Source organism: Melanotaenia boesemani, chromosome 12, assembly GCF_017639745.1.
Source record: "Melanotaenia boesemani isolate fMelBoe1 chromosome 12, fMelBoe1.pri, whole genome shotgun sequence".
Classification (NCBI taxonomy): Eukaryota; Metazoa; Chordata; class Actinopteri; order Atheriniformes; family Melanotaeniidae; genus Melanotaenia; species Melanotaenia boesemani.
In genome coordinates this window covers 6,985,085-7,010,285 of record NC_055693.1, presented here as the reverse complement: position 1 = coordinate 7,010,285, position 25,201 = coordinate 6,985,085, and the positions used below count along the sequence as shown (strand labels likewise).

General features: G+C 38.2%; 1 protein-coding gene across 1 annotated transcript; it reads right to left on the bottom strand.

The window, feature by feature from the left end:
- Nucleotides 1-526: 526 nt before the first annotated feature.
- LOC121650598 (MAGUK p55 subfamily member 4-like) lies at nucleotides 527-23,745 on the bottom strand. The gene is made up of 20 exons (XM_042002163.1): nucleotides 23,544-23,745; nucleotides 20,196-20,317; nucleotides 20,032-20,109; nucleotides 18,846-18,929; nucleotides 18,627-18,758; nucleotides 12,993-13,074; nucleotides 12,790-12,875; nucleotides 11,243-11,314; nucleotides 8,998-9,194; nucleotides 8,157-8,215; nucleotides 7,368-7,385; nucleotides 6,574-6,591; nucleotides 6,148-6,186; nucleotides 5,337-5,504; nucleotides 4,653-4,733; nucleotides 3,111-3,204; nucleotides 2,887-2,995; nucleotides 2,183-2,317; nucleotides 846-1,986; nucleotides 527-763 (listed from the first exon to the last, which is right to left on the bottom strand). Exons 1-19 carry the CDS (start codon nucleotides 23,743-23,745, stop codon nucleotides 1,801-1,803), a joined length of 1,962 nt encoding a protein of 653 aa, XP_041858097.1. The 3' UTR covers nucleotides 527-763; nucleotides 846-1,800.
- Nucleotides 23,746-25,201: the final 1,456 nt, after the last annotated feature.

Below are 25,201 nucleotides of genomic sequence, written 5' to 3'. Positions count from 1 at the left end.
GGGAAGACCAAGGACATGCTATAGGAACTACGTCTCCCAGCTGGCTTAGGAACGCCTTAGGGTTTTTCCAAGGGCAACATTGGGTCTCTCTGCTTAGGCTACTGTCCCTGCAACCCAACCCTGATAAGCAGAGGAGAGTAGATGGGTGGATCAACAATTGTATGAATGGATTAATGACTGTAATGCAAAATTTTCATCTTTCGAATCACAATGACAATTCCTCTTCTTTATCAATACCTTGACTGCTATTACCATTACTGGTAGTAGTTATATTCACAGTGAGAGGACTTCAGTCCAGGGAAGTCTCTGCTCAATAGGTACTTATGTCTAACCAAAACTAATAGATCTTCTCTTGCTGACCTCAAACTGCAGGTCAGTGTTTCAAGGTATGAGAAGTCTATAATGCAATATGGTCATTTTTATTTGAACTTCATGAACAAGAAAATAACTGACAACTTTCAAGTTAATATTGCTGCAAATAAGAATATATTTACAAATAATACGATAACAAAAAATAAAACTTCATTCTAAGCCACAAGACAAACAATTCTGTAGAATATACATTCCCAATTTGGGTCTGAGACAGACATTAACAACCATCCTTCTTTTTGAACCTTAATGGATGTCAAACTTTAATAATCTGCTTTGGAAAATAAAGATGCCAGTTTACCAATCCAGAGATGCAAAATGTAGAATGTTCTAATGATGAACCTTTACAAGAAGTAGCTGGTTAAGTCATATTTCATAAGCCTGTTTGAATAATCTCATGATTTTTGGAAATTCAGACTTAGTGTATGCCCACTGATGACCAAAAAGCAATGCAGACTCAACTTACCAAACAGTACAGTCAGAAGATAACTGATCAGTTCTGTGGTGAAACAACAGATAACTATAGGCCACTTACTGATATGGCTAAAGAGTAAGCTAAGTGGTCAATAAAGGGTGTTTCAATTCAGTGCTATTATTTTTTGTTTATTGCATCAAATGACCCTGGAGTAAATACAGGCTTTAATGGACTCCAGCTTGGCATCAATAGGAACACAACACCTGCGTGTACTTGCTAAACTTACAACCCTAGTCAGCACAGCTAACATCTTTAAACAACATTACCATCCATCACATCTCAAATGGAGGCTCTGAAACTACAACACATCGTGGACAAAATCCGATTAGAAGACACTCACTTTTAATTCACTTTAAAACAAGCTACTTGTGGTGTATAATGGTTAAAATCATAAATCTTTGCGGAACCAGCACATCCTATACTGGGCAGGCAAAGTATGAATATAAGAAAGAAAAAAGTATCTAAAGCTGCCAAGTTAAAGCTGACGACTCAAAAACACAATCAACATTTCTTTGGGAATTGTTCTTTGGTAGTATCATCATACTGTTTAGCCGTTAGGGCTAAATAGTGCTGAAGGGCTGTTCACCAGGCTGTTTATGTGGTGAGGAGATTGATAGTTTGAAGCTACCAACCAGGCTGTTATCACATTCCATATGCAGTTATATATTTTAAGTGGCTTAAATGGCAGCTGACTTACAGCTTTTTAATTGGAGGTAATGTGACAACAAAGACTTCCACGTCCTGTCCTTTTTCTTATTTTTGAAATACAAATGGAAGTTTTTTGCAAAATGTAATTTATGTTTAACAGAATGTCACCCAACAAAGAAATAAAAATGTTTAGATGGTCATCTCAATAAGTGTATTTTATAGTTAATTATTTACTGTAAGTGAAAAAGTCTTGACTCATCCTGAATCTTTCTATTACTCGATATCCCCTCCTTTCCTCCAATCCAGTGCTACTCTTCTGTTAGAAGCCAGCTGACAGGTATCCACTGAGGCTCGTTTTGTGCCTGTTGGATGATGGAGCAGAGCTGGATGCAAGCATCCTGAAGGTCATCATTCACCAGAACGTGGTCAAAAAACTGTTTGTATTTAGCCTCCATCAACTTGGAAACCTCCTCCAGTTCCAAAAAGTCTTCCTCCTGCATGAAAAGAAAAGTGAGAATGTGCTCATCACTCCATTCAGTTCTAGTTCTGAATTACAGTCCTTAATTTAATTCCATGTTGGGGTTTCTGCACTGGACTATTGCCAAGGGTAATATTGTCTTTTAAGTTGTACTTCCTGTTTGGCGTGGTGAAAGTAGTCATTTCAAAATGAGGTGTCATCCACAGTCTTACCGTAAATGCCCTGTTGATGGCTTGATTGCTGATAATTGTGGCATTTCTTCGAGTTTGTCTCAGTCTTTCTGGGTTTGGGGGTTTGATGAAAATCACAAAGGGTTTCAGATTCCTCGAGCGTAACAGCAGGATGCTCTAAAAATGGAACAAAGTTAAAATGAAGATTTTTGCCCAGACTGCTCTCAAATGTGGTTCCCAAACTTTTTGAACCACAACACCCAAGATAACATACACTGGTGTTTGCTACCCCCACGGTTCATCAAAGTAACAAAGCACCAGCATGCCCAAGATCAGTTTCTCCCACAAAGATCATACCAGATTCTGATTTTTAATATGGTATGAGTACTAACGCTTGTTGTTTACACATTAATGGGGTGAAAAGTAACGTGCAAATTCCACAGATCAATTTATTTGCATTAACCGATTAGATTTGAGAGTCCTAATAAAAATCCCTAATTTATTTAATAAATGTAGGCTATATTTTTTTTACAGGGATCTGATGACCCCCAGACATTATCTTGAGACCCCCATAGGGGTTGGGACCCTCAGTTTGAGAACCACTGGTCTATACAACCTGTACAGCAAATATCACTTTGTGGTTAAATGTTAGGTATAATGAAGGAAAAGAACACAACTACCTTGGATAGAAAACAATAATAAAAAAACATGTAAAAAACATCAACTGGGTATTTAAGGATACTCACATGTGGTTCAACATCGACGATGCACATCCGTCCTCGTTTTAGAATCTCATTAATGGCATCAAAGCTGGTTCCATACAGATGGCCCTTACTCTCCCCATACTCCACAAACCTGAACACAGAAATGCGGCATTCTACAGATATATGATCATTAAGTAAAGTCAAATAGAACTAACATGAATAGTTACGGTTACATATTAGGATCAAAGGTGGAAGAAAAATCCTACCTCTGGTTGCAGGCCATGTACTCAAACAGCTCTTTGGTAACAAAGTGGTACTCTCTACCTGTCAGCTCCCCTTCTTGTATTGGACGTGTTGTGTCTGCAGGAACATAGCCACAGAACAGGTGTGTAACAATTTACTAATGATATGACATCGTCAAACATATAAAAACTGAAGTTTGTTGTGCCCATATTCTGCTAAGTTATAGGTTTATAAATGTTTAGGGTCAGGCAGAATGCATTTGTTCATTACTTGGAAATCTAATTTCTTCCCCATTCTCTATATTTCGACAACACTTTCTTGTCAGTTTCCATCTCAACTGCTCAGTTTTATAAATTTGTTTCAGCTGAGTCATTAAGAGTGAAACACTTCTATTTCATGTTTTCGGGGTTATAAGTGTGTACAATTTTAAAAGGGCCCTGTTATGCTATTTGGACTTTTCTGAGCATTCTAGTGTTATAGTGTTGAATACTCATCAGAGCGCTGTTTGTTTTATCACATAAATGCATGTTTAAATTTTCCAGTGTGTTTCCACTTTGTTTCCATAGCTCTGAAAACAATTTGTTTCAGAGTTTTTTGACTTCGATATTTCAGTGACATCCCCGGGGGATGGGCTCAGTGATTGGTCATCTTCTCCAGGATGTGCACATTCACACCCATCTTCACTGCTCAGTGTAAGGCTGAAGACACCACAACGTTTTCAGTGTCAACATGTCACATTGTTCAAATTCCTGAAGGAAACAACGGTTAGACAGCAATGGATGGAATTTGTTTTTAGGAGCCTGCCACAGAATTGCACCAACGTTTGCATTTGTGACCAGCACTTCACAGAAGACTGCTGGATGAATAAGGGCCAGTACAACGTGGGATTTGCAACCAGGTTTTAGCTGAAAGTAGGGTCTGTTCCTACAATCAAGCATTGCATTACCAATACAACTACCCCGGCAGTTGACCAATCAGAGGCAGCCTGCATCAGGGGGAGGTGGGGTTCAGGGCAGAAGAGTCTCATTCTGCTTGTTTTTGGCAAAGGCTGAAATGAGGGCCTACAGAGAGGATCCATATAAAATAAATAAAGGGGTTTGTGAAAAATGATTTGCTTGAAATGAGCACAATAGAGTCACTCTAATGTTTCTCAGGGGATAACAGGCTAGGGTTGCGTCATTTTAAAGAAACCTGAAGGTCGTATTTATGTTATCATAGTCTTTTTTGTAATCCATACAAAGTCTTTGGTTCCTGCATCCAACAAAACCAAGCATGTAAAGAAAGCCAATAAAAATAAACGGAAAATAAAACAATTGTGTGTGTGGAACTTAAACATAGGAGTGCAGTGACCGAATTGAAACTAAAAGAAAGACAAACTGAAGTTTAAAAGTAAGTTGTGATTTGTTCCACTTCCACTCCTCCAACATCTCATTGAACCTGTTTCATGTATCAATGCTGAGATTATACAGGTAAACACAATGTTTTTACAAAATAAAAAATAAAAAAGAATAGCAAACAATAGCTCCTAAAAAGTTCCCAAGTATTTAGAAGTGCAGGTGACATACGAGGGACTGGCCCCTGGAAGGTTGATGGGTTCAGTTTGATGAGTCTCTTCCTGAGCTCATTTACTCCAACACCAGACGCACCTGCACAGAAGAAGAAAAAAATAAATAAATGCATTTTCCTCATGTGTTTCCATGCACAGATATATTGAGGCTATGGTTATAATTTGATTAGCTCATTTAATTGGAATACAGTTCTCATCTTAGTTTATAATCACAGGTAGAGAATTGATTTGTTCCCCTTCTGTGGATGTCTGACTCCAAAAAAGAGGACCCCAGCCAGAGTGCCCCACGGCCATGAGGCACAGGCCCTGGGGGGCCAGGGACAGCAGCTGCTGGTCCCCCAGAGGTGGGCAGACCACAGGAGCCTGAGAGCAAACCCACCCCCATAAATGCCCAGGAGGACCAGGCCTAATGGATGGCCACCCAACACATATCAGCACCCTGTAGTTAGACTTCTAAAGGCATGCTTTGGGTATTTTAATGTGACTGAAATAGATGTTGGACCAATGTGTTTACATGCATTGTTTAATGTATGAACATAATAATGAAGACAAGAGGATACTCATTATATTTTCATATTCCTTAATTACTAAACATTATGTTGGAAAGTATTTTGTGGACACTTCCTGATTATTTCTAAGTTGAAGCTATGTTCAGTCAGTAAAGAGGATATTTCTTTCTTACCGGCAAGGATAATGAGGCGGTGGTTCTCCTGCGGGGGGCGCTGGTACAAAGCCACCTCCTCATAAGGGGTGGCAAGAGCGTTGGTGCTGGGCGAACAGGAAGTGCAGGACTGTCGTCTCCTCCGGTAGGACGTCCTCCTCCAGAGACGGAAACTCCGGCGGAAACCAGCTTATGAGGGTGAACAAAACTTTCATTTATTAGTTTGTCCAAAGTAAAAACACTGGACAAAACCAAGATCAGCATTTTTAAATTACTTGTCAAGGCATGTTGACATGTTACAAGAGATATTGAATCTTTTTCTTCATCATTAAAAAAAATCATACATTACAATAACATACAATATACATACATTTAACTGTAAAAATGTTTTTTGTAATGTAATGTGGTTTAAATTAGCCTGTAAATAGGTTTATTTGTTCGTTTTACATATTCTAAATGGATTTAGGTTTGTATATTTTGTAGAAAGTAAATACCATTTATAAAACAAGTTCTGTCACTTTTTCTCAATATTGTTTCATTACTGGTCAATAGATAATTAGTGAGCCTTATTTTGCCAGGAAATAGACAACATATCGTTTAACAAGGGGTTTCCAAATGCTACTTAATTATATTCCCTGAAGCCCTGTCTATATTTCTTTTAGAAAAATACATGCTAACAGTTGCCATGTTTACATGGACACAAGTGTTTGGATTAAGAGCCTGACTGGAATAAAAATGCTTAATGTAAACATACCAGGAGCTGTTAGCATATGTGTATGCAAACTTGAAATGTCTAAATCCCACAATTATCTGCTTATTAAGTGTTTCTTACCCAGGTAGATTCCATCAGTAATATCAGCATTGGCCTCATCTGAAGGAAAAAAAACATTCAAATACGAAATTCTGTCAACACATGGACTTAATTCTGTTTAACGCTGCTTAACAGGATAAAAGTGGAGAGTTTGAAGCATAAATACAAATGAATCTGACATAATTTAATACTTTTCATCTCACCTTTAAAACAATTATATCACAAACTCTTATTAAATTTAACTTGATCTCATTGAGATGTTATCAGTGTAGTAAACAAAACAACTCACTGTATCGGCTAATTAACTAATTTCAGTTGCTTATATTTAAAATGTCAATAAATTCTAGAGAATTTGAGTGCAAAGTTGAGTACTGGAAACCAGCACAAGAATCATAACTGATTTATGTTCTGTTTGAGTAAACTTATCAGATTAACTGACTTACCCACCAAAGTTTATTTCTTTATTTTCCAGATCTGTGGAAAAGAGAAAAACAACTCACTCTCACTTCACTGGTGGGTGATAAGCTTCAGTTCATAAAATGGAAACATATATTTAACACTGATTTACCTGTGATGACGTGTCTGTCATCAGCATGTGTTGGATCATCTTCTGGAGGAGGTGGAAAACTATAGTTAGCTATAGCTTGTTCAGAACATATCCAGGCATCATCATGACAACAAAACACAAGACTTAATATCAGATAAAAAGAAAAACTAATTTTAAAAAGCAGCAAAATTACAATTAAAAAGATTTATTTTAAACATAAACATAGTACTGAATAATCCACATCTGAATGTCACACGCCGTCCCTCGTCTCAGACTGTTGTTTTGTTCCTTCTTCAGGTGTTATTGGAGTTTCGCAGGAAATCAAACTTCTCTGAGCTCTACTGCTACTGATGTACATTTCAGATGCTTTTTGCCTTTTAGCCATTTTTGCACCAATGTGAAAGCTGTTCATTTCACTCAGGTGTGTTTAAGCAGAGAAATATCTAAAACCTGTAGGACAGCAGCCCATGTTAAATGCCCATCGCCTCCCATTTTCTCTCCTCAGATACATCCCCACCTCCTCTCACATTTCTGGAACACTAGACGAGGAGTTATGAGGAAGAACTGTGTGTGCAAATTAAACAATGGGATTGGGGGTTGGGGGGGATCACATGGGAAAATAAACTGAGCAAATATTTCGATACAAACAACCTTCCAGCTACTGTACGAGTGCTGAATCAGGGGAGACACCCACCATTATCAGCCTGGGGCACTGCGGACAACAGGAAGGAAAGAAAGAACTTTTAGAAGTTATTTTACATTTACATTCAAAGTACTGACCACGCACACAGATATACACCCTGTGGGAAAGAAGTAGTAAACCTGCCCGGTAATTGTCGGATTGAGGTGTTACAACTTGAATTCTAAACTCCAGTCTCACCGGGACAACAAAAAACATGCACATCTCCAAAGCACAATCCAGGTTGGAAAAATTTGAGATGACAACAGTATGTTGTTTAGGGCAGCATTGATGTGAGATGAGGGAAAACCCAAACCATGAGCTGGGAAACTTGGAATACTTTTATTTCTAACCCTAACCATGTCAATATAATGGGCTGTCCAGCATCATGTAGCAAGATGTATGCCTACATGTTCCACTTTTCATGGATTTGGAGACAGGAAAATTTACCTAAAATACTATTTTAGTTCCTTTATTGGGAAACTGCTACATTCTGAGCTTTGTAACAGGAACTCTTGCATGATCTGGTGTAAGACTACATAGGTAAAACTGCTTACTCATTGATTTTTAAAGCTTTAGAATGGTGTGAGAGCACCTCACATGTACTTTGAACACTACTTTAATGAGTTTAAATACTATAAACTACCAAGTAACAATGGATGAAAACTCATGAAATGCCCATTTTTAGTTTGCACTCTCATATACAGCAGCAGGGGTTTAACACGTCAGATTACTGAGGTTTTTTTAACCAGTGTGAGAAATTTATATGACAGAGTATTAGAGATAACGATGAAGAGTCCTCACAGGGTCTGATGCAGGTATGAACCTGTAACGGCTGACACCACCAGTGCGCCCTCTGTTTGCTTTAGAGAAAGAAAAAAAGGAGAAGAAAATGATCAGTTTGATGTTGAAGAATAATCAACTACCAAAATCCAAGAATCAGCAGTAAAAACACTGTGAGTTGTATCTTGTTGAAGTATCAGCAGTCAAAGTGCTCCTGTGTTTGGAGTAAAAGTACACGTTTTCAGCCTAATATATTCAAAGTATCAGTAATGGAAACACTGAAATACTACCAGCTTCTTGAAGGTGAAGAATCAGTACTCATAGACACAGATTCATGTCATCAGGGTATCAACAGGAAATATACAAATATTATCAGCTTCATACAGTCCACATACTACCAGTAGATCTACTTAAGTATTATCTGCTTAAGTAACAGTATCACTGATACACTGCAAATATCAGTTAGCAGTTAGTATCAATAGTAAAAGTACTTGAGTATGATCAGGTTTGTGTAGTAAAATATCACCAACTTCACAGTTATGACCAAAACTTAAGGGCAAGATCCCAGATGCTCGTTTTCTGCACTAAACCCCTGCAGAATACCAGGATGTAACATTACATCAATACAGATATGCCCCTAAATCCATAATGCATGCATTATCACATGTACTTATAGAAATATACAACTTCTGTATTTGTGTTTAGTTTGTTGAAACACACAGAACAGAAAAATACTGTAGCTGTTGCATCGCCTCAGGAAGTCCAGGAAGTAAACCCAGGTTTACAGTGGATGGCCATAGTTTGATTTACAGCTCCCTCTGGTGGCAGCATGGGAGATCAGCAGCTCTCAGGATGTGTTTACCTCCTCAGCATACTGGCTGAAGGAATCAGCCGAGCAAAGGACGCTCCACAGGGGAGCTTCCTGGCCTGCCACCACTGGCCGTCCGATTGGTTGACCACCTCCAGCAGGTCGCCTCTGCTGAATGCCATTCCTGCATCTGGACATGGGATGGCGGGGTCCTGCTGGGGGCAGTAGTCCACCATCGCTCTCATATACACCTGACAGACAGATTTATTCAAATCAAAAAATTAATTCAGATAAATACAAACTAAAACAACCATATAAACTAGGTGGTATTTGTGTTATGAGGGAGGGTGTGGCCAAAAGTTATGGACACTTTGTAATAAGGTGTAGATGATTATAAGGAAGATTTATTTATTTATTTTTTTATCTAATATATAATGTCTCTAAGTTATTTAACAGACATTGAAATGTCAAAACAATCCCTCTGAGACACTCTTCAAACACAATGGTGACCACTGGACAAACATGTTGTTTCAGATACCTATAAAAGTGTTGCAAAAGTTAATCCCAAAAAAGTAATGAGTGTGTTGAGGGGTTGACATCTTGTACTGCAGAACATATTCACTTCCGAAGTACAAAGTGTCAACCCGTCAGAGGCACGACCAAGATAAACGATGAGGAAACATGAACAAGATAAATGATGAGGAAACATGAGCAAGATAAATGATGAGGAAACATGAGCAAGATAAATGATGAGGAAACATGAGCAAGATAAATGATGAGGAAACATGAACAAGATAAATGATGAGGAAACATGAGCAAGATAAATGATGAGGAAACATAAGCAAGATAAATGATGAGGAAACATGAGCACCACTGAATAAGATCAACAAGTTAAAGAATTGATAATTGGCCAAAAACAACAAAAAAATTTAAATCAATTTCAGATCATTTGAATGGACTACTGTCGTTGAAGATAAGCTAATTGAACCTCTTTACGTTGATAGACTAATGATGCCATTTCAAGAGTTTTTCAAATGTGTGGTGTGTAATAAAACCGGAGTGTAAAACACTGAATAGTCTTGTACATGAAATACAAATTTTATGTACTAGCACTGGTACTACACAAATACATCTGCCTCGTCTTTGTGCAGGACATTACTTTGTTTCATGCATGCATGTACTCCACTGCTTGCCCAACCAGCACAGACCTCAAAGACGACATTATAAAGACCTGGTTCTGTTTCAAACCTAATTTTTTCCCTATGAAGAGTGGACCCATTTCAGCCATCTGAGTGGTACCGAAGAACTGACAACACATTTATTTCTCTGAAGAGGAAATGCTATATGGGCTACAGCAAACTTAAACGCTGAACATAAACAACTTACCCTAAGATAAAACTCAAATTCCCTTTATTGAACATTCAGTGGGTTAATTTGCTTTAGTGATTGGCTGAAAACATTGCATATGTCGATCCATCCAATTTCTCTGTGAAAATATGATTCAAGCAGGAAGATTTCAAATATAAATGAATAAGCTTCAGAGCTGCTGGACGATGCCCATTGACAGGTTTTTGTTGATCTTTTTTGACATGAACATTGGTGCTAGACGTGCAGATGATCATTTCCTAGATTATTTATTAGCTGGCTTTGTTCACACAACAGGGAAAGATCTTTTCAATTAAATCAGTTCAGCTATTGAAAGGCAGTTTTGTTGCTTATTTGGTGCCAGTACTCTGTGCAGGGTTTGATGTTAGAGAACCTTTCAAGTCCAGGACGCCCATGAGAAAGAGATCTCACTTCTCAATGGTATTTTCCTGGCTTAATAAAGAAGAAATAAGATTAAATAGTGAATTCTTGGCTGATTTTCAGACAAATAAGACCACCCTTCCCAAAGCATCGGCCCTGCAGTAAATAAGAATTAAAAATAAAATGCAGGAATATCTTTTCACCAAGAAAAATCAAACCCTTAAGCCAATCAGGAAAACGTAGTTTCATCACAGACTTGTTTACGTTGGATGAAACTGGAGCAAAGCAGCATCTGACTGTCCTGAAAGCTTGTTCAAACTGAATTGTGTCATTTTTAAACTCAAAAACTGAAAATACTAACAGTTTCTATTTGTCATTATTTGGTGACCATAGTCAGCCATAAGGAAATTTAATGCATCTCTAATTGCAAAGTGGGCCCCAACAACCTGGTTCAGTAAATGGGTTTACTTCTAAATCCTTACAATTCTTTTTTTTCCTAGTAAGTTTGATTTGATCAAAATGTATTTATTATAAAAATGTGCATATTTCTTACCGGTTTCTGGTTGCTGCTGACCTGAGTAGGATGTGGAATGACTTTAAACAGAATCGTACCTGTGGAGCTGCTCTAAAGGGGAAAAAATTCACACAAACACAAAGAGACTATTTGAAATCACAAATTCCATTTCACAACAGAAAGAAAAAAATAAAGTTTTTTGTCTGCTTTTCATTAGGAAATATGAGCCCAGCCTCAGTAGAAAACATGTAATATATATGTTTATCTAAACGTAGGTTGTAAGACGGTAACATGTCCCAGGTGGTTTTTCTTAGGTAAAGTGCAGTGCATAAATGTAATAATGTTTAAGCTGAAGCCTACAGATTTTTCCAACTGTATACATATATTTTGTAAGAACAAAATGTGTACCCACAACTTGTTATTCCTTCATTTTCTTCTGCAGTTACACCTATTATTGGTTAGGGTTAGGATGAAAGTCCAATGTCTGCTTAGAAATAGAGTCTTAAACAGTATGTGTGCAGGGAACCGAATAAAGAGAACTTTACATTAATTTACTTTACTTTTACTTTACAGTCATTTAGCAGATGCATTTATCCAAAGCGTCTTAAAGTGGTAAGGCTGAAGCATTAAGGGTCTTGACTAAGGACCCAACTGGAAGGTGAACCCTAGTCTCCCACATGGGAGAACTTAAAGCAGTACACTAACAAAAAACGAAAGAATACAGATCATACAACAGATGTGAAAACATTATTGTACAAGAAGTGGATAAGCAAACTGGCGCTCTTTAGGTCCAATGTAAAGAGGTAGATTTGCTTTAAAGCAACACTGTAAGTTTCTGACCTTAAAACACTGTTATTCTGACTCATGACAGCACACAGACATTCATTATGCACATTCCTGGGGCCATCATTGCTCTGCAGTGTCCCAATGCTGAGTAACCACACTTCACACCTTTTGGCAGCAAAGAAAAATGCACATGATGCTCAGGGCTTGAACACAATTAAGGGGGCCCCAAGTGCAAAAACGAATTATCAGCCAATGTGCTTAATAGATTCCCAAAGTTACTAACAGATCAGAATTTCCACTTGCCAAATTTGTGTTTAGTTGCACTTGCCAAGTCACCCATCAAGTTCTCCCAGGGCTTCTCTTTTAGCTTAATTTAGCATTTATTAATTTTTTTGTGTGTTGCTGAGCAGTTTTTTTTCAGTGTTTTCATAATAGCCTTGTCCTGGTGTGGATGGATCCCCATGATATGGTTTCCTCACAGCAGCATTAAGCCAGATGTTTATCACTTTTAGTATTTATACCTACATTCAGTTTGGAGACAGAAATGAGAGAATCATGCTTGTACAGAATGGATGGGTTCCTTTGTGTGTGTGTATACATGTACGTGCGTGCGACTGTGTGAAATATTTTAATAGTGTTTTTTATTGTTATGTAATTCTGGTGTGTTTAAAGGCTTGTTTTAATTTTAATATGCATGAGTTGAAATATGCTTGAATTTTGTTTTTATCATGTAAAGCACTTTGTGTTGCCTTCAGCATGAAAAGCAATTTTGCAATTTTTATTTTTATCAGACTACCCACCAGTATTTGGATGACCTTTTCTGGCTCCAGGCCCACTACTGGGTTTCCGTTCACCTCCACTAACAGATCACCAGGATGGAGAAGACCTAAAACACAAACCTAATGTTAAACCACAATCTTGTATGTTATATTTACCCTACTTGTTTGACATCTGCTAACCAACATAGATGTGCACACAGATATAGTAAACAGTTGTATCTCACCGCTTCGGTCAGCAAGTCCACCATGAATCACTCGAGCGATGTAGATATCTCCCGTCCCTTCATCCTTCCTTATAGTTGCCCCCTGATAGATAGATATTTATTTCAAAATCATTTTTAAAAACTACAATAGCTACCAGCTTCTGCTATGGTTAAAAGGAGTGGAAACAGATGAGTGGTTGGGAGCGTTGAGATACTCATTAAGGATATGATGAAAAATGACTTTTTCTCACTATTTCAATCCGTGTTCCTAATAATCCCATTTAAATGCATTGTAAAATGCTGACAATAATCAAACTAACTAGCCATTCTTCAGTCATACCAACAGTTTAAGATAAGTCAAAAAAATTTTTATTTTTGACTGAAAATGTACAATGAAATAAGGCATTTTAATTCTGTCACATAGAAATATGAACATATAGTAAAGTCTTAAAAGGGATAGTTACAAAATTAGAAGTAGCTGAATTCATGAGGTCCTAAAACTATGCTTTCATCATTCTGGAAAATTATGTATCAGCTGACTGCTGCTGTTGTTTTCATTGGGTATCTGTGTAGCAATAGACTGAACCTTATTTATAGAAATGTTTATTTATATTATAAAATGCATAGTTGTTGGCCAGTTTAATATAAGGTACACTATTGATGGTTGACGCAAATAGTCACATGACAGGAACTCAGTGCATTTAGGCCTTGTTTACACAACAGTGTTTCCATGCAAAACACAAATATTTTTCCTTCCTTCCTGAAAAGCTTTACAGCAGAATGAAAACTATGTCCATGCGCGACAAAAAGCAAAGACCAGAAAGGGCGTAGTGCACATGCCCGGCCTCTAGTGGGCGGTGGAACTTTGCAGTGGCACACCCAGGTGTGCACTATGCCCTCATAAGACCAGAAAAAAACAACACATCAGCAATCTCAGACTAGATATTTCTAGATATTTTTGAGATGGAAAATGTGAAAATGCAAATGAAAACAATGAAATAAAGGAGATGGTATGTTGAAAAATCCATTAGTTTTAAGAACAAGCTGATGTAACATGGGAAGACATCCATTTTTTTACCTTTAAATTCCATTCCTTCTGCTTCTTTGAGTGATCCAATAAAAAAAAATAAAAAAATCAGATAACGGTTTCTGGGATCTTTTCTTGATGACGAGTTTTTGAAGCTGCTTATGGGTTAACATTTAATTAGTGACACGAGAATTGGGAAAATGATTTGTAACTCTATATTAGCATTGTTTCCATTTGAAAAGTTCCTCCCACATGGAGAATAAAAGTTCATTGTAAATGCCAGAACAGACATGAAAGGAGAAAGCTAGTCTTTAGTTTGATTACTTATTTTTCTTCTTCTTCATGGTTTTCAAGCAACCTGTGCTCTTACAGTTTTGTTCGTCATCCTGTTGAGCCCTTGAAACTGTTCCATTGTTGAACCAAGCATGTCCATTATTGCCAACACCACCTGCCCTGGAGGTACTTTTAGATCCTCCGTTCAGTTGTTTCGGCCTCTGAGACAATCCAAAGCCGTCTGTAGAAAAACTGTCAGCTGAAGAAGAGGATGAGCAAGAAGAAACAGAGGAGGGTAAGAGAGGTTGTGGATAAGGTGTGGGAGGTTTGTGGACCACTTTTGGGGATAGTGAGGAGACCCTTGGGGGAGGTGTGGGACCATTGCGTAGTTTTGGCTTGCATGTGTGTGATGCTTCCTGGCATTTTTTGGCTACAATGATCCCCTGGAGCTTATCAACCACTTCAGCCAGAAGGTTGAGTGCCTGGGCGTTCTCTTCCACACTGTCTGTGATCATCTCTGTTGCTGCCATCATCCTCTCGCCGAGGTGCCGTACATCCTGACTACTGTGCTCTATACTGCTGGCCACTGTCTGAAAAGTGGACCTGAGCTCCTCCATGCTACACTGTTTGTTGAGCTCAGGAGGTGGGTGAGGCTGGGGGGGTTCTGGTTGCTGTTGAAGCACTTTGTGTGCTGGTTTTGGCTGGTCTTTGCATCCGTTGTGATGAGGAACAGTAGAGTAGTGGGGCATACACGGATGGTTTAAAGGCTTTTCCTGCCATTTGTAATGCTGTCCAGCTTGACACACATGTTGCCTGACAGGGGTGGGGAGGGTGCCGACTCCTTGTTGCAGAGTAGAACGATGTGTTGCAGGACTAGTAGGCGCAGTGTGGACTGTGACGGGCGCCATGTTAGGAGTAGGAATGCTCCCCGATTCTCCCCCTGCAGCACTCTTTTTATACAAGACAGGAGAATTGGGAAGACTGAGAGTGTAAGCTGGGACTGGAGGAGGAGGGTAAGCATAGTCATCACTGCTGTTCGAGGCTCCATCTTCCCTGTTGCATCTCTCTGACAATGAGATGGAAGATGGTTAAGAAAATCAATGCCAAAAGAAAAAATTTAATGCTAACAGCAATGGAGCAGTGGAGGGATAACTACATGAAAAACATGGTCGGAACAATGAAGAAAGTTTGACCTGGCAGAAAATGAGGGATGAAGAGGAGAATAAAGAAACTTGTCAGGTGGAAGACGATGGATGAAAAGGTTTTTGCCTTCCACAGTGATGATGAAAAGGTGGGATGGCAAAGTCAAGAATGATTGAAATGGATGGATGAAAGCAGGAATGTGACATGTCACAATACTGATAAAGCTTCTGTTTATGTAAACAGCTTTATAAAAGGCAAAATAATTACTGAATGAAAAGAAAATAGACCAGCAATTGGATCTGTTTTTCTTCCTCTTACCAGCACAGGTGTCAGGGTTAAAGACAGAAGGGGCTGAGTGGTTGAGCCTTTGACACCAAATTTCTGCATTTTGTGGACACAAACAGCAACTTCCTGTTGACTCATAACGTGGGAGGAAAATGTGGGGATGGCTTCCTCTGGATGGAGACAGAGGTGTGGCTTCACTGTCAGTCATTCGGAGCTCCTCCCCTGACCACGCCCTCTTTGTAGGGATGAGGCGCTCCAATGTGAGCCGACGAAGGCTGCTCCAGTGGCTACGTGTTACTCCTACCTCATCTCCTACACTTCCTCTGTGCTCCGCTCCACTCTTGGTAAAAAAAAAAAAAAAAGAGAAACTGAGTTTTTATTCTTCACAAATCTCTGATTGAAAGCAGCGATCAGCACAGGTATGATTTATAAAAAGTTACTTTGCGGGTTAGTTAGGTTTAATTGTGAATCATATGCTAAATTACTACAATAGATTACAATAGATAGTGGTTGTCTCCAAGAAATATGTATCAAGCTGTCTTGCTGATAAGGTTTTGTAGGGCAATATAAGCTAAGTGCTAGTCATTGTTTCTGGAGAGTAGCAGTTTCTCATATCGTCCCCCCAAAAATTACCTCATGGGTTCATCTAAAGACAAATTTCTGCTGTATGTTAAATATGCATACGGAACAAACAGATTCTTCTGTCCGTCTACTGCATCCCTTAAGTGTGTATTTTGGTTTGTTTTCAGAGAACTTGCAGATGCATACCCAGACAGAAAATCAAGCTATATCACTGGAAACCACACTGGCAGCAATAAGCAGCAATGTATTTAATGGCAGCACTGACCACCACTGTCTACTGTGCTACCTCTGTTTCTAAGAATGTGCATCATGATCTTCTCCACAGTTTTCACTTCTGCCATTGTCTGAAACTGATGTTGGAATTCGGATGTCAACTCTAAGCTCTGCACTGCCCTCTAGTGGATGTGGATTCAAAGAACGTGACCTCTTGTGGTATGGAGGACTGAAACTGCCAAAATCAAAAATGAATAGAAATGTAAAAATGGCTCAATAAACAAATTGATACATCATTAATTAAAAAAAAAAAAAAAAAAAAAAAATGATGTGAAGCCATGAATCAGAGCTGTGCTGTGGTGGGCTGCAGTTGTATTGTTTAGTCAATTGAAATAACCACTTCAGTTTATTTATTTTCTTGTATTTTTTTTCCTGTCACTAAGGAAGGCTTGGATATGATCTACAATTCGAGAGGAGCATGTTTTTTTCTGGCAGCGGTGAACCGGTAAGAAGAGAAAACTGTGGTTCGGGGAGGGTTCAACAGAGGTTAGTTGTGACCTTAAGCGAATGGTCATGGATCGTTTATCTTAACGATCCAGACAGCGACACAGCCAACTTCACCAGAACCTTCTGCAGTTCTTTGTTGTTTTGCATGTCTGTAGCTGGAACACTGTCTCAGTTACTGCATCCACATCAAACAGTAAACAGACATCAGTGACTGTGTGATTTTCAGCTAGAAGAGCAACATGCCAAGTATCCTGTACAATCTCCTGTTGAGAGTCAGCCATTTCTGCAGATGGTCTATCTGCCCTAAAGCTTCATCTTCCTCCAGAGATCACAAGCTGCAGAGTCCTGCAGAGCCAGGCTGGGCTGCATAATCCCTCCTGCACTTAGGGCCTGATCGCTCAGTGTTCTTTGACCAATAGAAGAGGATCTGCCTCCAAGACACTCCTTGAAAGACCGCCCCCTCATTTACATAATGAGCCAGAAATGCATACAGAGAGGCAAAAAGGTGAAAGGGAAATGTAAAAAGGAAACAGTCAGAAAATGCAAGACTAGAAAGGATGTAAATATGACAGAATAAAAAACTGTCACTAAATGAAGAAATAAATAAAATGTTTGATGAAAATAAAATACAGAAATAACATGGAGGATAAGAAAACGTAAAAGGAAAATAATACAAAAATAAATATAGACATGAAAATAAAGTAAATAAATTTTAAAAGCATCAAATAAATAAATAAATTAAAGAGAAAATTACATGAAAAAATAGGGAGTATTAATACAAGTTAAAGTACTTAAAAATGACTATAAAAAATATAAATTCATGTCACATTTAATAGGTTTATTGATGAAAAAATAATTTGACAAATCAATTTGTTTCTTTTTTTTAAACTAATTATATATTTTTGTATTTACTTTTGATTTATTTTAATTTAATTTGGATCAGGTGTGTTAGAGAAGGGAAACATCTAATACCTGCAGCATAGTGGGTCTGGAGGACCAGGGTTGGGAATCACTGCTGTATGACATTTCCCAAAAAGAAAATAAGGTCGTTGTGATGTGGCTGATTGAAAAACAAGTGCAGCTTAAGTTGTTTAATGGTAAGTTGTCACAACTTTCAGCAAACTGGTGAAGAATTATGCAAAAAGTTATTTTGCAGCAGAGACTGTTTTGAAATCAAGGGTGTAGTTGTTGTTGTTTTGCAGAGAAATCAATTACTGAAAGTAGATTTGTTTGTTGTGGTTTCCATGTTTCACAAAGGGTCGGATGTTTTCTTGTTGAAATATGTTGACAAGTTTACAATTTCCATGCAGTATGAATAACATTTCACATCCCTTCACTTTAAACCAGTTTCTTAAAGAAAACAATTAGTTATTAATTCATATTTATAAAAAATATAATGTAATATATTTGTTTTAATTACCATAGACAACATACTGGTCTTAATACTGCACAGACAAATGCAATAAAAATTTTAATACCCTTTCCTAGTCAGACTGGAGCATTTTGGATTGGCTGTGGCAAATCTCTGCCTTTAATGGATTTATAATTTAAACCACTTTTATTATTTTATAATTAGAGCTACTGGAAAATATTACAATCTTAACAACCAAAACTAAATGTCTCACCAACGGCTGGTTGTTCTTCACAAGACAAACTATTCTCATAGCCTCCTCGTCCTCAGGTAACTCATCAGGGAGGGGTGGTAAGACGGGTAGGTAGTCCGACTGTGCCACACTGTCATGGGATGAAAGCAGGGCCTGACAGACATAGAGGCAGTTAGAGTCGTCTGAACAGAGCATTAGATACGAGTAACAAAGAAGTTCAGACATAATCTAATTTCAAACCTGGACATGCGGCAAACTGAGGAGGTTGTAGAGCTCTCTAGCTTCAGCTGAAGGACAATGAGCCCTCTGTATTATAGTCATGATCTGACGAACAAGTAAGACAACAAACAGATACACAATTATAATTCAACAGACATTTCATTTCATTTTTTTTCTTTTTTGCAAGCTGTCACAACTTTCTAAGGTATCTCTGAACCCATGATGTGCAGGTCAAAATAATCTTTTTACACCTCAGAAGAGCCAAATTCAGAGTTAGGACGGACCCATTTGATTCCTCTCTTTTCAAAATCATTAGTAATCAATAACCCATGAAGCACTTTATTACTGCACGAGAGATAATATAGTGAAGGGTGGGAGAGCTTACACAGATTATCCACTTAACTGGCAGGGCAAGTTAATTTGTTTAGTACAATGCAACAACAAGGTGATTTAAAGGGATTTAAAGTGATTTCCAGAGACACTGAAACATCACAAAGCAGATGACAGGAAGCAGAAGCAGAAAACAGAGCAGAACTAAACATGACAACACCATAAAAAACAACATAGATCATGACGGTTCAAGACACTTTCTTTTAAAAAATAATTTAAACGTCTATATTTCTATGGTATAGTCATAGTGACTTTTAAAAACACTATTGCATTTTAGCCCACTGCCCTTCGTTCAGGGATTCAAACAGATTTGATGAGTTCAAGGTGTCTTTATACTGGAATTCCATCAGTAGGAATTCTCCACCTGTAATGGAACTTTCCATCAGTAGCACTCCTGTCATATGAAAGAGAACAAAACTACAAAGAACTAAAAACAATTAGGCTTTTCAGATTTTTAAATTACAGGACACTAAATATCCTGATCTGAATGCTGAGCTGAAATGTTTTTTTGTAAAATTATTTGAGTAAATACTTCTGTGAACAGTTATATTGTTTTCTTTCAGAAATAGTCAGGTTATGCTACTTATTATAATGTATCTTGTATTTTGTAGTTTAAATGAGAGCATCCTGCCATCTCCTGGCGAAATAAGGCATCCATGTTTGTTTTACTGTAAAGCTTTATTTGTGGATTAACTACTAATCTCTCAAACTCCACTTTAACTCTGAGTAAGTAAAAACTAGCCACAGCTTTCCCATTAAAAAGCTGAAGTTCTGATGGATAGGGATGCAATCTCTTTCTGTCTATATGTTCCCTCACCTCATATGAGAGTCCTGAAGCATAAGGCAGAAAGGGGCTTGGTGTCTGCCTCTGGAACTCAATCAGACACTCATAAATCTGGAGATTTAAAAAGGAAATTATCATTTTTATTATTATTATTTTACAGATGGGCTTTCGGTGTGTTCTGCTGTAGAATCAGGTACCTTTAGCAGGGAGCGTAGCCACGGTGCGCTCAGCAGCTCATGCAGAAGCTGAGCACCGCTGATGTTTCTGTTGACAGCTTCGCCAACATCCTCCACCACATTGGAAAGCACTTCACTGATGCCTACACACACACACACACACACACACACATAAAACAAAGCTACAGTTTAAATGTGATGTGAATATGTGAAGATACGTGAAGTAAATAACAACAGTTGCATGTATTACTGCATCATTTGGTACACACATTCATTGTCCTGTCACTGTGACTATGACTGACATCTCCACCAAAATACTTCTTTTTTTTCACCAGCTTGGTACATTAAAAATGAATTCTCACCATTAACAGTAATAAATACTCACATGGATCATGTCTGACAGGTATGTGGCATCTAACTGATTTTGTATGTATTATAAAAATGTAATGTAAATAGAACCAAAAATGAAAAAGTAAATGATACTAAACCTTTAGAGTAAAAAAATACATGGAACTCAGTGGACAACAAAACGCTCCTACATGAATGTGTGTGAAAGTACACATCTGAATCTTGAAATTTGTCTTAAGCAGATGGTGAAAAACAGACACGTGGGCTAGAAAGGATTAACTTTCATGACCCTGCAGAGACACTAATACTAAAGTGCTGAATTGGGTATTAGATAAGATTAAAATAGACCTGACTTTGAAGACTAACCTTAAAGAACGAAACTAAAACTAAAAACCAGATGTGCGTGCATGTGTGTGCTTCTTTACCATCTTCCATTGTTTGTCTCATGGTGATCCTCCAAAACCACCAAAGAGAATGGACAGGATTCTTTCACTGAAAAGAAATAAGATTAATATCTTATTTGATTGAAGAACTGCCTTGTCTAAGGCCACCATCATGTTTCTGTTGGAGTTTTGATTAGAAAAACATTTCATCTTGTTTTAACACTAAGTCATGTTTCTACTAATAGTATCCATGCAGCCACTCAACCACTTAGAGGTGAACAGAAGGTGGACTTACAAAAGCAACGCCATGAGTTGAGTCAGCTGCTAATACAAACTCAAAATCAACCTCAAAATTCAACTTTAAAACTAAAAATCGAACGTTCTAACATGTGGTCAATGTTATATAGCAGTGAGTCCCAGTGCTCTCAATTTAAAATATTTTGCTTTATAATTTTTGGAAATACTCTGTTTATCATTTTGATTGGCCCTGACTATTGTTTGGAAAGTCAGCGCACCTGTAACCTTGTCATTGATCAATTTCCCGGAGAAAGTCTTTTATGCAGAGGTACGGTACTGTACGGGAAGGAAGGATGGGCAAATTAGTCTGTGTTTATTCTGAGTAAGCCAAAGAATCCTTAGAGCTAGACTATAAGGATACTTTTAAAGCAACATTAAGGCATTTCAAGCAATTTCCATGGATTTAGTTTAGTTTTCTTCTCAAACTGAAACTCAGATTATGTCTTGACTTGTATAAGTTTCATGTGACACATCGGAGCCTAACTGTCTTCAGCTTAAGCACTAAGGTGGAACCAGACTGCTTTTCCACATAATTACTCTGCTTGTATCTCACTTGTTTGAATTTCTTTTTTTGGTATTTATAGTTTTTGTCTGGAACAGTTTATGGTGGATTACTGATACAAAATACAGACTTCTGACAGTTTAGCAGGTCAGTTATTGAACATAATTAAAGTGGTAGTCGTGATAAAATCCTGTGGAGTCTGTGTGGTGGCGTCGAAAAAAAAAACACATTAATCCATCCACAGCTGGAGAGCTGTCAGCTACATTTTAGGAAGACGTGATCATGGATTACCAATACAACGGAACAAGATCATTAATTCATGGCCATGCCTTAGTCATGCATAGAAAGTGTTAAATGTGACCACAAGATAATAGCTGAGTTCCTTTATGGCTATAGCATGCATGCAATATGAACAATTTTGGTTTAATGTAATTAGATTTTTATCTTAGGATGGATTATGATGATGTAAGCAGGTTTACTGGGTTCACCTGAATGAATAGTTTAAAGCAAAACAACAAAAGATGACCAAACACCTTCTATACCATTTAATGGTGACTTCAGTGTCTTTATGTCTTTTTAAGATGACAAATCCCACATAAACATCAACAGTGTGCTTACCCTACGGTAACTTTTGGGTAACTTTTGGGTAACTTTTGGGAGGGACATATGTCCCACTCAAAAACCCCAACATATTAAAAAACAATATGATCTGGTACAATTATGTCTTTAGTAACCTGTAGATATACAGTAAAATATATTTCTGCCAATATCACCAGACAGGCTCCATAAAACTTAAAACTATAAAAAGATAAAGGAGCTTTGGCTTTATTTGAATCCATAGGACAGGTAGAAAAATATATAGTTTATCTACATGTACTGTATACTTCATATAGAGCAGGCCTGGTGAGGAGACAAACAAGTGAATGTTATTTTGTTGGTAAGCAACAGACTGACACAGGGGATAACCTACTGTCTATACATCATGTGACCCTATAGTCTGGTTCAAGAATAGCATACAATAAAATGACCCTGCAGGATCAGGCAGTCGTCTTTTTTTCATTTAGATCACTGCTTTTGAATACCATAAAGCCTTATTTAGGCCTTCTGTCAAAGTCATGAACATCTGTGTGAGCAGATGAGACTAAAATGGGCAGATTGACTGCAGCTGCTGGCCTAAATACCAATCAGTGGCTGAGTCCAAGTAAATACAAAAACTTCTGCTCATATTACCTGTCTTTGTCCAATAGTAACTTTGACTTTTTATACACCATGTAGGAAATAACACTAATTTCTTTTAATTCCGTAAATGTTACTTAAACTGTTTGAACAAGTGCAGTTTATATTGTTAAAGTTGAATCTTAATGAACATATACACACAATAGTGTTCAGGCTCAGGTGTTATTTCTAAGCTTTGGCTTTTCAGGGGTAATATTGAATACAGGTTAATGCAGGGCTGTTTTGAATGTTTTGTGTTCCGTGAGGCAGCTACCACAGACCAAAGGATAGACATAAATGAATATGCAGAAGCTGTGTCTGGCTACATTAATAAATGTAAGGATGATGTCTGCATCTCCAAAAGCCTCACTGCTGAGGTGTGAGCCTTGCTGAAGGTGAGAAACTCTTTTAAATCTGGAGATACAACTGCCCTCAGAACAATCAGAATGACCAAAAGGGCCCATGGACATTTTCAAGATTACAGGAACACCAGGAGACTGTGGCAGGGAATTAAATCTGTCACAGACTACAAGAGAGATCCTCATCCTTGTGACGGCAGTGACAACTTCCTTAATGAACTCAGTTATTATTTTGGACAGTTTGAAGCACTTAATGACACATCACCAGTGAAGGCCACCCTCATCCTGATGAGCAGGTGCTGTGTCTGGACCCGGATGATGTCCTCCGGACATTGAGGATAATCAATGCAAGAAAAGCCGCAAGCCCAGACCAGATACCAGGCTGCATGCTCAAAGATTGGGCAGAGCAGCTGACACGTGTCCTCACAGATATATTTAACAGCTCCTGGGTCAGGCTGTTGTGCCATCATGCTATAAAACCTCAGAAATCATCCCAGTTCCAAAAAAACACAGAGTTACAACCATGAATGACTGTTGTCCTGTAACTTTAAATCCAGTAATAATGAAGTGCTTCGAAACTGGATGCTCAGGCCCAGTAGGCACATGTGGAACTGGATACTGGACTTTTTAACAGCCAGGCCTCAGTACATTCAGAGAGGAAAGAACAAGTCGGACACCATCTCTCTAAGCACATATTCCACACAGCGGTGTGTTCTGAGTCCCGCACAAACCACATCATCAAGTACGTGGACGACACAACGGTGGTGGGTCTCATTCAGGGTGATGAGGTGGAGGACTATAAAGAGTAGGCCAGGCATGTACAGAGAGGAGGTGAAGTCGTTTGTGGAATTTGTGCAGTAGAAATAACCTGATCCTGAATTTTAAAAAAACTAAAGAACTGGTGATCGACTTGAGGAGGAAACAGCTAACACACAACCCAGTCTACATCAAGGACACTGCTGTCAGAATAGTGCAGAAGACATTCATAGGGGTGCATGTGGCTAACAACCTCACCTGGTCTCTGCACACCTCCTCCATTGCCAAGAAGACTCATCGGCACCTGATCTTCCTGCAGAGTTTAACGAAAGCCCATTTCAGCACATCAGTCCTCACCACTTTCTACAGAGGAACCAAAGGGAGCATCCTAACTAGCTAAACACCTCTCTGTGGCATGAGAGCAGCAGCACCTCGGACTGGAAAGCAATGAAGAGGGTGGTAAAGGCTGCTGAGAGGATCATTGGGGTCTCACTGCCTCCTGTAGGGGACTTGGCTGACCATTGCCTGTCAAGAGCACTGAGGATTTCCAGAGACTCCACTCACCCTGCCTGTAAACTGCTCTCTCCTACCATCAGGCACTGTCAATAACCCTGCAATAACATTCTGTTTATGTGTGCAATATTAATTACTATCATTTTTTATATTTATTTATTTTACTAAATTCACTTTCATGTCAGTATTTACTTATTTACTTATTATTTATTATTATTATTATTATTATTTATTTTTAATCATTTTTTTTTAAAATGGCCCAATATTTCTGCCCATCATTTTTTGGGTCAGGATTTAAAGTGTGAGTGTAATTTAAATATATAATTGCTTAATAAATAGATTTTTTATTCCTAAAATGGCAACACTTTCAAATTACCATCTTGTCCCTTTCTGACCATTTGTAAGGACACCTTCACACTGCTTTTAATGTATGGAGCTTCCCTTTACCGTCACTTACTGACACGCAGTAACTGCCCTACAGCTGTAGACTACCAGTGATCCTAAAGCACTTTGTGGGTTTTATCTGTGAAAGGTGCTATATAAAAAATGTCCTTCCTCCCTCCCTCCTTTTCTTTGCTTCTTCCCTTCCTTGCTTCCTTCTTTCCTTCCTTCCTTCCTTCCCTCAATTGATAGAGGGCTGACCAAGCAGCACAT

Bases quoted from the DNA above. Each gene is read 5' to 3' on its own strand.
- LOC121650598 (XM_042002163.1), bottom strand. From the start codon at position 23,745: ATGGCACAACAGCCTGACCCAGGAGCTGTTAAATATATCTGTGAGGAC. The intron at 18,759-18,845 runs GTTTGAAATTAG...TATGTCTGTCAG, and splicing joins TCAGTTTGCCGCATGTCCAG to GCCCTGCTTTCATCCCATGA. The intron at 1,987-2,182 runs GTAAGACTGTGG...CTTTTCATGCAG, and splicing joins CCATCAACAGGGCATTTACG to GAGGAAGACTTTTTGGAACT.